Genomic DNA, 13,672 nt, shown 5'->3' with positions numbered 1-13,672 from the left:
GAGGAGAATGTCCTGGCTTCTCTCATTTCCTTTTGTCAACCTTTTGCCTGGAGGGTAAAGATGGGGGCAGGAAGAGGGGAGAAATGCTGTAGGAAGGAGGGGGTGTGATAGGTGTGCTTCTGCGCATAATATATGAGGTATGGTGATAGTCATGTTACTGTTTTTGAAATAAACAAACAGAGTCCTTGACTGTTGGAGCTAGAAGAGACATTAGAGCACATCTAGTCCAACCCCATCAATTATACATATAAGGAAACTGAGACCCCTGGCATTTAAATGACTTACCCAAGGTCATGCAGTAAGTTAACAACAGAGAGAAGATTGGAATGCAGGTCTCCTCTGCTAATTTCATTACATCAAAAACATTCTGAGCTTCTCTTTGGAAATTTCTTCCAGACTCTGTGGTATGTTATGTTTTAAAAATGATTGCCATCATTACTAATAGTAACAATATTTTGCATATGTTGAAAATACTTTCATATATTATTGTGTTTGATCATACATGTTATCAAATTGTAAATGCCCTTGATGATGACAAATTCTTCATACTTTGTTGGTGCCTTTGGGAAACATTTGGAATTTATTGAGGGCCAAATGTAGTAAATAAGTTAGATGATTAAGCCAGATCTGTTTTTCTTTGTTTTTGTTTTTGTTTTTGCCGGTCTGACCAAAGTAATTCACCTTTCTTACAAATAGACTTGTTTACTTTTGTGACTGGTAGATTTGTTTTGAAGGCAATTCCCACAGAGGGATTCCAAATAGATTTCAAACAATGGCATCATTGTTGGAAAAGGTCCATCCCCTTTCCAAGGGGACTGTGTGGAAAGAGTCAACAATTATTTATGGACATGTATTTAGGTACCTCATTGCTTGATAGTCATGCCTAAAGGAATGATTAGACATTGGGGTAGGTGGACAGAAGGCTAGAGCAATGGATGGGGGAACATTACCCTCCCTACCCTGCCTATAGGTGTGTCTTACCGAGTTCATAGGTTGGCTAAGTTAGTAAGCCTTTATAACAAGCAAGCCAGGGACCAAACTCTTCCTTAAGTGTGTGCCAGAGCCTATTCTCTCTACCATAGGACACCTTTTATTTGTGTTTTTTTCCAACCACTGCCCTATTTCACCACCTTCCAGGGACGCTATTCATCTTCTTTATTAGGGCAGGTGATGTTGCTTGTCCTCTGTTCCATGGACTTGTGCTGATCAGGCAAAGGAGTGCATGGTAACAACTGGAATCTAGCCATCGGCCATCTCTAGCCTGTGCTGTGATGTGATGTGATGTATGTGTGTGATTCCCTCTGTTCAAAACAATTTAACTGATAACTTGCCTTTCACATTAGATTAGAATGAAAAGAAATGGATTTAGCAATCTGTTATTCCCCTGACCCTGCCAATAAACAACACTTTGGCAAACTAGAAGAAAAGTTAACCCCTGATATTTAGGTCTTCAGGTTTGTGGGCTTCAGTCTGTCTCTTTCCTCCAAACTAGGGACTAATTTGGTTTATTTCCAAAAGGTCAGGGCCAGATATTTCTCCCATTCTACTGGCCTAGAATATATCAGGCATATTGGGCTTCCAGTGGGTAGCAGCAGGGTAATTAATAAACTTAAAATTAAAATATGTTGCAGTTGAGAAAGTATTGGGTAGAGTCAGGGTTCCTCATGTTTATTCCTGCCTCTCCCATTATCAAATTGGGCAAAACACTTGACCTACATTATATCATCTGTAAAATGAGATGGTAAAACTAGCTAACCTCTACGGTGCTCTCCATTACTACGGTAAATAAGGCATTTGGTTGATGCAAGGGATAAAGTGCTATATTTGGACTTTGGGAAGACCTGGGTTTGGATCCTACCTAAAACACTTTTCAGTTGGGTGACCCTGGGAAAATCATTTAATCTGTATATGCCTCACTTTCCTCATCTATAAAATGGAGATAATGATAGCACCCATCGCCTACAGTTATTGTGAGGATCAGATTTTATATCTATGTCTATATACGTCTATGTACTTGCAAACATTAAAATGCTATTTAAATGTCAACTATTATTATTAATTATTATATATTATTATTAATAAATCATTATTTCTTCCAACTTTAAAAAAAATCAAGTCAGGATATTTGGCTTTGATGGATGAAAAGCAAGTTGCTTTATCTTTCTGAATTTCCTTGTTTGAAACATATAAAATTGGGGTGGGGGTCAGATTGTATTAATAATTTTTCCAGTTGTAAAATTCAATGGCTCTGTGATTTCAAAAGCAGCCAGTCCATGACAGACCTTCTCTTGAGAGAATAAACCATGACTTACTTTCTAGAAAAGTGAAACTTCTATATAATTCTAAATACAGTTATTTTCTCTTAAAAAAAACTCAGTACATGGACAGCTAGTTGGTACAGTGGATAAAGTGCCGGCCCTGGATTCAGGAGGACCTGAGTTCAAATCCGGCCTCAGACACTTCATACCTGCCATGTGACCCTGGGCAAGTCACTTAACCCTCATTGCCCTGCAAAAAACCAAACCAAAACAAAAAAAACCCAACAACCCAGTACATTCTACCAAACACTCCAACCCCTACCTTGGCCCATTTAAAAGTATAATTCCGGGACAGCTAGGTGGCGCAGTAGATAGAGCACCAGCCCTGGATTCAGTAGTACCTGAGTTCAAATCTGGCCTCAGACATTTAACACTTACTAGCTGTGTGACTTTGGGCAAGTCGTTTAACCCCAATTTCCTCACCAAAAACAAAACAAAACAAACAAGCAAATAAAAGTATAGTTCCTACCCTTTCACATGTTATTGTATTGATACAAAAAACCACCCCTGCCATAGTATAAAGTAGGGGTTTTTAGCCTGAGGTATATGTCCCCCAAGAAGGTCTGTGGATAGATTTAAGGGGCCTGTCAACTTGGATGGGGGAAGACTATTTTCAGTATCTTCTAACTGAAATTTAGCATTCCCACCAATTATGATTTAGGTTACAAACAATTACTCTGAGAAGGGTGTGTGTGTGTGTGTGTGTGTGTGTGTGTGTGTGTGCATAGGCTTCACCAGATTGCCAACGGGTTCCAAGAGACATGCAAACAAAGGTTAAGAATCCCTGATAGAAAAGAAAGACTTCTAGAGGACTGAGGTGGTGGTGACATTGTGAGAGAAAGAAGCAACATTATGGGGGAATATTGGGATCCAAGATATAAATTGTGGCTGTAAAGTTAGGAATTGGAGTCTTGGGTTCTAGTCATGACTTTGCTGCTGCTGTGCTCTATGATAAGGGGTAAACCACTCCCCCCCAGTTTCAGTCTATGGAAAATGAAAGTGTTGAAACAGATAATCTGAAAGGTCTTTTCCAGTTCTATCATTTCATGACCTCACTGGGAAGCAGAATGACTTCCCTCCCCTTTAGTCTAAACACTTCGCATACTCATATCTGGGACATAGTACAAAGCTCACTTTAAGATATTTCATGGCATTTGCACTTTCCTGGCTATTTCAGTTCACTGAATCAGAGTCATAGCTTATATTTCCTTCTTAAACACATATTTCAGTTTCTCTTCATTCTCCCCTCCCCGTATCCTGGCTCAATCTAATTCTTCATTTGGATGTCTCACCCATTTTTAACTTATTGATATTTTGGGGGTGCTCTCTAAAACGTCTTCTCTATCAACATCACTTATATTTTGGACTGTAGGATCACTGGCAGAGCTGATGTTTAAAATCCCTGCTACCTTACCCCCAAGGCATTGTAGGAAAGGATATGCCAGAGGTGGAAGAATAGCTGCTACCTTGCTTTCTTTGTTAATGGCCTCAGTTAGTCACTTTAGGGGTCAGATTTGCTGGTTATAATTGCCAGATGCATTTTGTAACTTTATCCTAGGTTAAACACCATCTGATCATTTCCAGAGGTTTTGCTGAACCAGGTACAACTATTTCAGGTTGGGGAACAGTAAGTTCTCCTAATACTTTGGAATCTTGCTTTAACAGGATCTACAATACAATGGGGCTTGATATAAAGCAGTTTAGCCATAACATGGGATTATTAGATGTCGGTTCTGGAGACAGCCCCAGAGATCATCCCAGGATCACAGTTCTAGAGATAGAAAGAGACCTCAGAAGCTGTCTAGTCCAACCTTCTCATCTTCGAGATGAGGAAATGGAGGTCGAGGGAAGGGATGGGAATTGTTCAAGGTTGAAAAAGTGCAAAGTGTCACAGATGGGATTTGAACCCAAGGCAAAATCCTTTGACTCCAGAGCCTTTCTCCACTTTGTTACACTGACTCTCTAATCAGATTCTTTCATTTTATACTTCCGAGCCCAGGGAGGTAAAGTCATTTAGCCAAGGTCACTCACGTCATAGGCAGCAGGCTGTGAGTGGCTAGAGCCAGGTGTCCAATGTTCTGTTCCCTGCACAACTTACCTGTAAGCCAGCTTTATAAGGAGGCATATTGCAAACCCTAGTGGAGGGAGGGCCTATATTAGGGGAATCTGTTCGTGATATGAGACTGAGAACAGCTTTCCAGGTTGAAACGGCAAGCAGTGGATTTAGGATTTGGGCATGTGATGTTGCATGCAATTCAATGAAATGTCCAAATAACCCTTCATCTGATCTTAGTGAAGAATGTCAGAAGATAAAGTAGGTCTTTTTGTAAATGCATCAGCAGTTCAAGCGTCCATGCTGTCATTGCTTTCCTCTCTATAGGTAAACATCACAGTTCCTCAGTGACTATGTAAGTAGAAGGGCTTCAAATGTTATTTTGGCCCAAAGAATTTGTTACCTGGACAACCTCATGTTGAGCCTCTTTGAATGTAGGCTATTCTAGCCTTTGGATGACAGATATATTTTATCTGGCATCCTAGATTTGGAATTGGGAAGACGTGAGGTCAAGTATAATCTCTTACACTTTATGAGCTCTGAGACCAGGAAGTAGCTAGTGGCTTGGTAGATAGTGTGCTGGGCCTTGAAACAGAAAGACCTACGTTCAAATCTGGCTGCAAACCCTTTTTGGTGGTGTGGCTCTAGGCAAGTCATTTTGCCTCTGTCTGACTCATTTTCCTCAACTGAAAAATGGGGATAATAATAATACACCTCCCAGGGTTGTTGCAAAGATCAAATGAGTTAATATTTGTAAATTGCTTAGCACAGTGCCTGGAACATATTAGGTTCTTAATAAATGTTTCCTTCCTTCCTTCCTTTCTTCCTTCTTTCTTAACCTTCTATACCTTAGTTGACTCATCCGTAAAATGGAGATGATACCTGTAGCGCCTACTTCACAGGATTGTTTGAGGCTCAAATGAACTAACAAACTTCATAGTACAATGTAAAGCATACTCGTTCTGATGTCAGAGGATCTAGGTTCAAATCCAGCTTTGGATGATTTACTATCTCAGTGACCTTGAACAAGTCACAAATCAGTGGACTGTTGAAGTTTCTTGGAGCTCTCAGTCTTTGATCTTAAAAATATCCCATTCTCAGCTCCATACTTGAAATTTTTCCAGTTGTTTGCACTGGCCAGAACTTACACATGCCTTTAGGTACCCAGGGTCATGTCTTATAACAACTCCTAAAAATCACCCATCTTTATTATTAAATAACTCCACTGCCCATTAATATTGATTGTTTGCCCATTATGGATTTCACAACTGTAACCTGTGTGAAAAATAATGAAACCCCTCCCCCCAACAAATAGAGGTTTCTATCTGGGTGAAGGGTCTTTTAAAGTAGAAATCTTTTAAAGTTATGTGTTAGCCTAATTTCTTGCTGCCCCTTCCTTATTAGGAATTTCCATTTTCTCTTTTCTAAAGTTTTCCTCCTTTTCCTTCATACTTTTTTTTTCTTCTGCAGAGCTAGTCTATGTAGCCAACTCAAGATGGATGGCCTTCCCTCTATTTGACATTGCTGCCAACTTATAATTTTTCAAGTAAGTTGGGAAGAGGAGAAGAGATACATGTAGAACTCCAGTGTGGACCAGCTGGCAGACTAGATGGCCTCCCATGACGACAGTCCAAGGGCTTTGGCTTAGTTTATGAGATTTCTTGTTAGTAAGGTGGCTAGGGAATTGGAAGCAACTTGCCATAATTGAAAAGGTTCAGATTCTGACTCTGCTATCCACTATTTGTGTGACCTTGGGTAAGTCACTTTGACATTCTGCACCTCAATTACTGTATATATAAAGTGAGGGAGTTGGACTAGCTGATTTCTAAAGGTTTCTTCCAACTCTAAATCCCACGATCATGTGACTGGAATCATAGATCCTAGGGGACCTTTGTTTATTGTTTTTGAGTCATTCAGTTGTGTCCAATTCTTCATGATCCCAGGTACCACAGCATGCTGATACTGTCCATGGTTTTCTTGGCAAAAGGAGCCTTAAAGCCCATCAAATCCAATCTCTTTATTTTATAGATGAGGAAACTGAAATTTGCCCAGAGTCACACAGCTAACAAGTGTCTGAGATGGCAAGTGAACTCAGATCTTCCTGACTCTGGGTCCAGTACCCTCTGTATTATATCAAGACATGTCTCAACTATGTGGCCTTTCACAGTCCCTTCCTGCCATGTCTTGTTAGACAGTTTCTGGAGAGGACTGCCCTTTCTTTTCAATTACCATCCTGCTTCTACTTCACTGTAGCATAGCTCACACCCACTCCACGTTCAACTCTAAATTCCCATAAACATTTCCTACCCACCGTGCTGTGCTAATTTGGAACACTTTGGGTGAGCCCACTGCTGGGAACAGTAATTCAATTAAAATCTCAGTTTTCAACAATATCATCAAACCCTGTGGTCTGTTACTTCACACCCAGCTTAACTGTGTGTTCCTGTCAGCTGCAGAATAATGAGAGTTCTCTAATTGGGGGGAGGGACGGTAGTACAGTGAAACTCTCAGGAATAGGAGTAATATGCTGAGCTAAGTACTTTTTTCTCTGCCTCTTGCCTCTTCAGGCTCTTCCCTGGCTGATGGGTGGAGCTGGTGGAGCCCTCACTCAGCTCCAAAAGACCACCTGCCTTTTTTGTTGAATAACTCCAGAGCCCACAAATATTGCTTGTTTATCTGTTGTGGGCTTCGTAACTACAGTCAGTGTGAAAACCAACCAAGAGCAACAACCCCTTTCTCACTCAGACAGAGACATGACCCTTGAACCAGCCTTGCAAGCAATTTTCAAAAATCATTGGACCATGAAATTTGCACATGCCCGACCCCATTCCCTGAGGCCACCCCTTTTCCATCTGGCCATATCTACTTTCCTCCACTTTGTCTTACACAGACAGAGTAGAGAGGACACCTTCAGAGTTCCCCACCCATCAAGGACTCGCTACAAAATAAGATGTAAAGAGAAGGGGAAGATGTCCAATTTTTCTTTTCCTCCAAATGCCTCATTTTAACTCATCCTTTTATCTGGTTTCTTTCAGCCTCTTGGCACAAGTCTGGCTTCTGGTTGGAGGGTTGGTGAGTGTGCCTGTAAGTGCTTTCAGTTCATGTTCCCCCTACCTCCTATTTCTGCCTGGGCAAGTCCTTGCTTTTGAAGCCTCCTCAACCAGCTTCAGATTCAGACTCTGGAGGTCTGAGCTGTCCAGCATTCTCTCATCTCGAGATACAAGTGCTCGTTTTTGGCGCCATCACCTTGGGATGACATTCTGCCCTTTCAGTCTCTAGAAATGATGTTGCTAAAGGAGGATGGTGGGGAATGAAGTGAGTGAGGCTAGCCTGCTGTCCTGAGGGAGAAAATCCTGAGGTTAGTACACTATTAGTCTGTCCTGGGTGTGTATACTTTGTGGAGAAACAGGAGATTAGAGTTTCCTGTTCTTCCTCTGACACCTATTACTACTGGAAAACTCAGTTATCAAAGGGTGCATCAGGAAGGAGCAAGGGAAGCCCAGGAGAGAAAAATCTGTTTGCCAGCCAGGAATCAGTCCGTGTGTCCAATAATTACATACGTGTTCTTGTTTGCTTGGTCAGACAATAATTTGCCTTCTTTTTTTCTTCTACAGTAGGAAGAGTGATTAATTCTTAATACTCATGTTGTTTGGTTTCACTTAGAATCAAGAAAGTGGAGAACCTTGGAAATGAGTAAATTTTTTTTCCTGGCTCCCCACTTCATGGGGGGGGCGGAGAGCGAATAGACTAAAAACAAACAAACAAACAACAACAATGAAGACTGATGGAGGCCCTGGGTACTATTTGAATGCGTTTGGAGAGTAATCTCACGAATCAATCAATTAACGATCAACAAGCATTTATTAAGGATTCGATATGTGCTAGATACTACGATAGGGGCTGAGGATAGAAAGTCCAAACTGGGAACTGTTCCTGTCCCCAAGGAGTTTACATTCTATCCAGGGTAGCTGTTCATAGTCTCTGTTCAGGCTTTCTCTCCGCCCCCCCCCCCCCAGGTGCGGTTCTAAAGGATTGATCTATGGCTAAAGTGTGTGCATGTGGGGCTTGGGGGTATAGGGTGGGGTTCTGAAATCCCCGATTCCTCCTCCTGAGCTTCGTGAGAGGAATCTGTCAAAGGAGCTATCCAAAGTGCAGTGGACTCTCTCACATAACGGATCTGAACACAAGAAAGAAAGCCCACACTCCTTTCCCTTCAGGAATTCCGTACGAGTCTCAGCTACACTTTAGGTAGAAGATGGAGAGGGTTGGGGCAAAAGAATAATCTCCGCAGCCCTGCCTCCTAGGACAGAAGATTAGAACGAAAAGCGAAGCCAAGGGGCAAGGACGGTGCTCAAGGAGACTGTCACCCGCGTGGCTGTGGTGATGGGTGTGTGTGTGTGTGTGTGTGTGTGCGTGCGTGCGTGCGTGTGTGTATGTCTGTGTGTGTGTGTGTATGTGCTCTCATCACCATTTCTAAGGCACAGATCCCGGGAATCTATCCCATCCCCCCCGCTCCCAGCCCCCTCCCCAGCCATTCTTTACATTCCCCCACTCCCTGGGGGACTGTGGTGCTGGAATACAAAGGGACGGACAGAGAAAGCGCGCTTCTCAGTCCTCTCTTTCTCCTCAGAGCGCTAGATCAGTAGTGGCTCCTTTTTTGATCTCAGACTTGATCTTGGGGTGATGCCGGGACAGCCTCTGGGGAGCTTAGGGGGCTCAGGGAAACGGACTGTCCCAACGTGCGCTGAAAGGAGGCAGAGGAAAGGAGTCCTGGTCGGGCGCCTTGGCATCTCTCCCTTGCCCTTTTGCCAAAGCAGCTGTCTACAATGCGCCGGGAGCAAAGCTCCAGCTGCAGGCACATCCCAGGTGCTTAGTGGGCATCAACTTTCTTTCCCAGTGGAAATCCCTTCGCTGCCCTTTGGGTATAAACTTTTCTGGCAGGGTCAGCTGGGGGTGGGTGGGGTGGGGGAGTTGGCGGATCAGATGGGGGGACTTCGGGCATACCGTCACCCCCTTCCTCGACTTGCAGTTGATTTGCCCCTCAGCCCTCTGCCGTCTTCCCAGACAGTCCCCTCCGGGAGCCACACACGGGCACGCAGACACCCCGACACACTGGCACGCAGACCTACCTGCCCCCCCCCCCGCATACTCTGGCTTACCCACATCCACACACGCACACGCCCCTTACCTGGCAAGCCGAGGCAGAGCAGGAGGCTATAGTAGACCACCGGCACGAAGCCCAAGCCGCAGGCATGGCGGTGGTGCGAGAGGAGCGAGCTGTTGGCGAGATGGAAGTGTGTGTGCTCCATGGGATCCGGGGAGGGCTCCGGGGCGCCGGGGCGCGCGTCTCAGCCGCCTCCCGGCCGGGCTCCGGCTTCCAGCGTCCAAGCAGCCAGTGCAGCGGCAGCGGCGGCGGCTGTGGCTCTTCAGCGCCTCCTTCCCCGCAGGACCTCCTTCTACCCCCCACCCCCGCCCCTCTCCTGCAACTCCTCGCTCCTTCCCCACCCCCTCCTTCCCTCCCTCTCTGCCTCCCTCACCCGCCAGCCCGCACCTGCTGCGCGCTGGAGTCCCCACTCTGTCCTGCTCCCACCCTACCCCTCCAAGGAGTCCCCAGGGGCACGAACTCGCTGCTGGGGGGGGGGGTGTTTGTGGGGCGCAGGAAGGGAGAAGGGGGAAGATCCCTGTTATCCCTCTCCTCTCCAAAAGCGTGGTTTATTAGCTCCCCAATGGGGATGGAGACATGTCTCCTGCTTTGGGGGGGGGTGGAGGAGGCACTTGATTCTCTTTTCCCCCAAACCTAGGGAGGGACTCCGAAATGTCTCTTCCTAGCCCCTTCCCATCCTAAGGAGGCTGGGGGAGCTATTTCACTCAAAGAGCTGGCAGGCTGGAGTTGCCGGGGAGGAGGGGGATGGGCCACGAATGAGAAGGGCTGAGTGTAAGGACAAGGTGCTCCCCTTCCTCCAGGAGGGGCTTGATGTGGGTATGACCTGTAATTTCCAGCAGAAGCTCAGGTGGCAGTGTGAGCTGAACCCCTCTTGCGTCCTCATTTTGCCTGCCTCTTCCCTCTTCTTTCCCCAGTTCATTGTGCATCCAGACTGGCTAATCTCTCCCCCTGCCTCCATCCTTTTCCCTCTCCCCCACCCATACCAGGCCTATATCTACCCAGGAGATACTGCCATTTCCCCAGGCTTCTATTCACATTTGCTAAGGACAGAACTATATCAGAAGTGTGTCTGGAGGTGAGGGAGTAGGGAGAGGCCAAAAGGTTAATAGGAAACCTTTTAGGAGACTTAGGAGATAATGAATGCCAAGCTATTGGTCATTCCCCTCTATACATCCACCTCCTGGGAGCCCTCCCTATAGGACCAGTCTGCCTGCTCTGAGGAAGAAACATAAGCTTTGGAAGCATTGAACTGTCACCACAGGGCGGCGGGGGGCGGGGCAGAGATCGAGGGAGAGATCTTCCTGGAGCTGCTTCCTTTCCTGTCCATCAGAGGACACAGGTGAGAGTCCCCTCTCTGAGTGCTCCAGGTCACAGTCGGAGAATACTTACAGAGGTCCTGAGTCTTGGGGTTGAGACAATAGCTATTATGCTCAGAGTTAGCCTTATCCGTAAGTGGAGTAGGTGGCAACCTACAGAGTTAAACCCCACAGTTAAACCTGCCCCTCCCTTCTTCTACTGGCTTGTTTCACTGCCTAAAGTCTTATCATTTGAGCCACTACTTTAGGTTAATACGCTGATTTTCTGGAAGTCTCCTGTGGAAAAGTAAAGTATGAGCTGAGAAGGTTGGTCATAAATACACACTAAGTTTATCAGATTAACAAATGGGTGGCAAATGGTCCTCTGGCATGAGAGTAAGATCCCTTTCCCCGAACCCTTTTCCCAGTGGAATACAAGACAGTCCAGGATAGAGGGCACTTTTGAGGAGGTCTGTTCTTGATGAAGTGCCGCCCATTGCATTGAGAGACTCAGGAAAGCATGTTGAAACTAACCAACTAATAGATGGATATCAAGATGAAAGTGACATATCTTGGGAGTTATAAAAAGAGTATTAAATTTCTAATCAGAAGTGCTAGTTTTGAGCAAGCATTGCACAAGTTACTTTTTGAGTGTCAGTTTGCTCATCTGCAAAATGGGAATAATAATACCACCTCAGAGTTCTTGTGAAAATTAAATGAGATCATGCAAGTAAGGTGCTTTTAAATTAAAAATCGTCACGTACAAATTATCCTTTTGATGAAATTATATAGTTCCTCCTGGAAAAGGAGGTGATCTAGTTTAGTAGAAAAAGTACTGCACTAGGAGCCAGGAAAACCTAAGTTTAAGTCCTAGCTCTGTGATGGAGACTTGTATGAATGACTTTGGGCAAATCATTTCCCTTTGCTGGACCTTGGTTTTCTCATCTTTAACATTGATTTAATCTATGCTTGGCTCCTCATGATTGCTTTGAGCAGTCTGCCAAACTTTTACTACCAAATATATTTTTTTTCTTAAAACCTATAATTTAAAAACAACAACATTATTTTCCAATTGCTCCCATCCCCTTTCTGTGTCCTGTTCCTTTTTGGGTTTGATGCTCTTTTGGCTTGGATCCTTCCATTCAGGTTCATTATTCCTGCTCAGATCACTGCTGCACTAAGATTGTAGAGGGTGCAGAGTTTATGGCAAAGAATTCAGATATTTTACTGGTTTGCAGTAAGATTGAGGCTGGGAAACATTGGACTAGATGATTTTTTTAGATGATGTCTTTTCCAGCTCTAATAGTGTGGGGTTCTATGATGCCTGAAAGAGGGAGGGCTAGACAGGTACTAAAGATGTACTTTATCTCATTAAACAAGATTCTTCGAGGTTGGCTCCCCTGCCATGACTATAAACGGTGGTATACTTGAATCCAAGGAGTATGTTTGGCTGAATGGGAGGAAAGACTTCTGGGAAGTATATAGGATATGATCATCTTAACCTTTCTTGCTCCTCCACACTCATAGTCATGTCCCCTTGGAGTTGTGCCTTAGTCCAGAGCAAAGAGTATCTGGTTCTTAAGATCTCAGGACCATAGATTTCTAGTTCTAGAGCTGAAAGGATAATGCTAGAAGCTATCTAGTCCAACTTCCTCATTTTACATATGAGGAAACCTAGGTCCCAGGAGATGAGGGGACTTACCCAAGGTCACATTGGAGACTGAACTTACATCTTCTGTTTCCAGAGCCAATGGCTATGACTGGAAAGTCGTGTAACATCTTCAAATGAAGACTATCAGAATCAATCTGCCCTAATGGGGCAGCTAGGTGGTGCAGTGAATAGAACACTGCCTCTGAAGTTGGGAGGACCTGAGTTCAAGTCTCACCTCCGACACTTACTGGCTGTGTGATCCTGGGCAAGTCACTTAACTCTAATTGCCTTAAAACATCTGGAGTCATCTCCAGTCATCCTGATATATATCTTGCCACTGGAACCAGATGGCTCTGGAGGAGAGAGTGAGGTTGGTGACCTTGCACAGTCCTCCCTCACTTAAATTCAATTCATAGCAAGTCATGACATCACCCCAATGTCATGGTCCTCTTCAAGAATGAAAGACAAACAACAAATATGGGCCTAATAATAATAACTCATTTCTATATCTGTAGTGGCCCAAATGACAAGTAGCTTTATAGTTAGAAGCCTTAGTTTCCACATTAGCTTTTTTTTTTTAATTCTTTTTTTTTTTTTTTTTTTTTTTTTAGTGAGGCAACTGGGGTTAAGTGACTTGCCCAGAGTCACACAGCTAGTAAGTGTTAAGTGTCTGAGACCGGATTTGAACTCAGGTACTCCTGACTCCAGGGCCGGTGCTCTATCCACTCCACATTAGCTTTTAACTGCCTTACTACAACTACCATTTCTTTTCTTATCCTGCATAAGCTTCTGTTTGGTTTTGATTAAGTTGGACAACCACAGTACAAAGGGCCATGGCTTTATCAGGATCCTCAAACAACAGCACATCTGGTTTGTTGATTTGGATTTATTGGCCCATTTTTATAGCTTTAACCTAGAGCAACTTATAGCAACTATTTTTTAAAATGTGCCTAGCTTTGTTCATAGGATACTGTGTTAATACTTACAGATCCTGGGGACAGACAGCTAGGCAGCACAGTGGGTAGAGTGCCCAGACTGAAGTCAGGAAGACTCATCCTGTGTTCAAATCTGGTCTCAAACACTTACTAGTTGTGTGACCCTGGGCAAGTCACTTAACCTTGTTTGCCTCAGTTTCCTTATCTGTAAAATGAGCTGGAGAAGGAAATGGCAAACCACTTCAGTGTCTTTGCC

At 44.3% G+C, this 13,672-nt stretch overlaps 1 protein-coding gene across 1 annotated transcript in view; it reads right to left on the bottom strand.

Annotated features, from left to right (window-relative positions):
* Nucleotides 1–9,746, bottom strand: part of GPR139 (G protein-coupled receptor 139) — a 58,519-nt gene extending 48,773 nt beyond the window's left edge. The window contains exon 1 of the mRNA XM_043975985.1: nucleotides 9,560–9,746. Coding sequence (XP_043831920.1) covers nucleotides 9,560–9,680 — 121 coding nt within the window. The 5' untranslated portion in view covers nucleotides 9,681–9,746. The remainder of the gene's footprint in view (nucleotides 1–9,559) is intronic.
* Nucleotides 9,747–13,672: the final 3,926 nt, after the last annotated feature.

This window comes from Dromiciops gliroides, chromosome 1 (assembly GCF_019393635.1).
Source record: "Dromiciops gliroides isolate mDroGli1 chromosome 1, mDroGli1.pri, whole genome shotgun sequence".
In the NCBI taxonomy this organism is placed as follows: Eukaryota; Metazoa; Chordata; class Mammalia; order Microbiotheria; family Microbiotheriidae; genus Dromiciops; species Dromiciops gliroides.
Note: the sequence above shows the minus strand (reverse complement) of the source record. Positions and strands in the feature narration are given on the sequence as shown.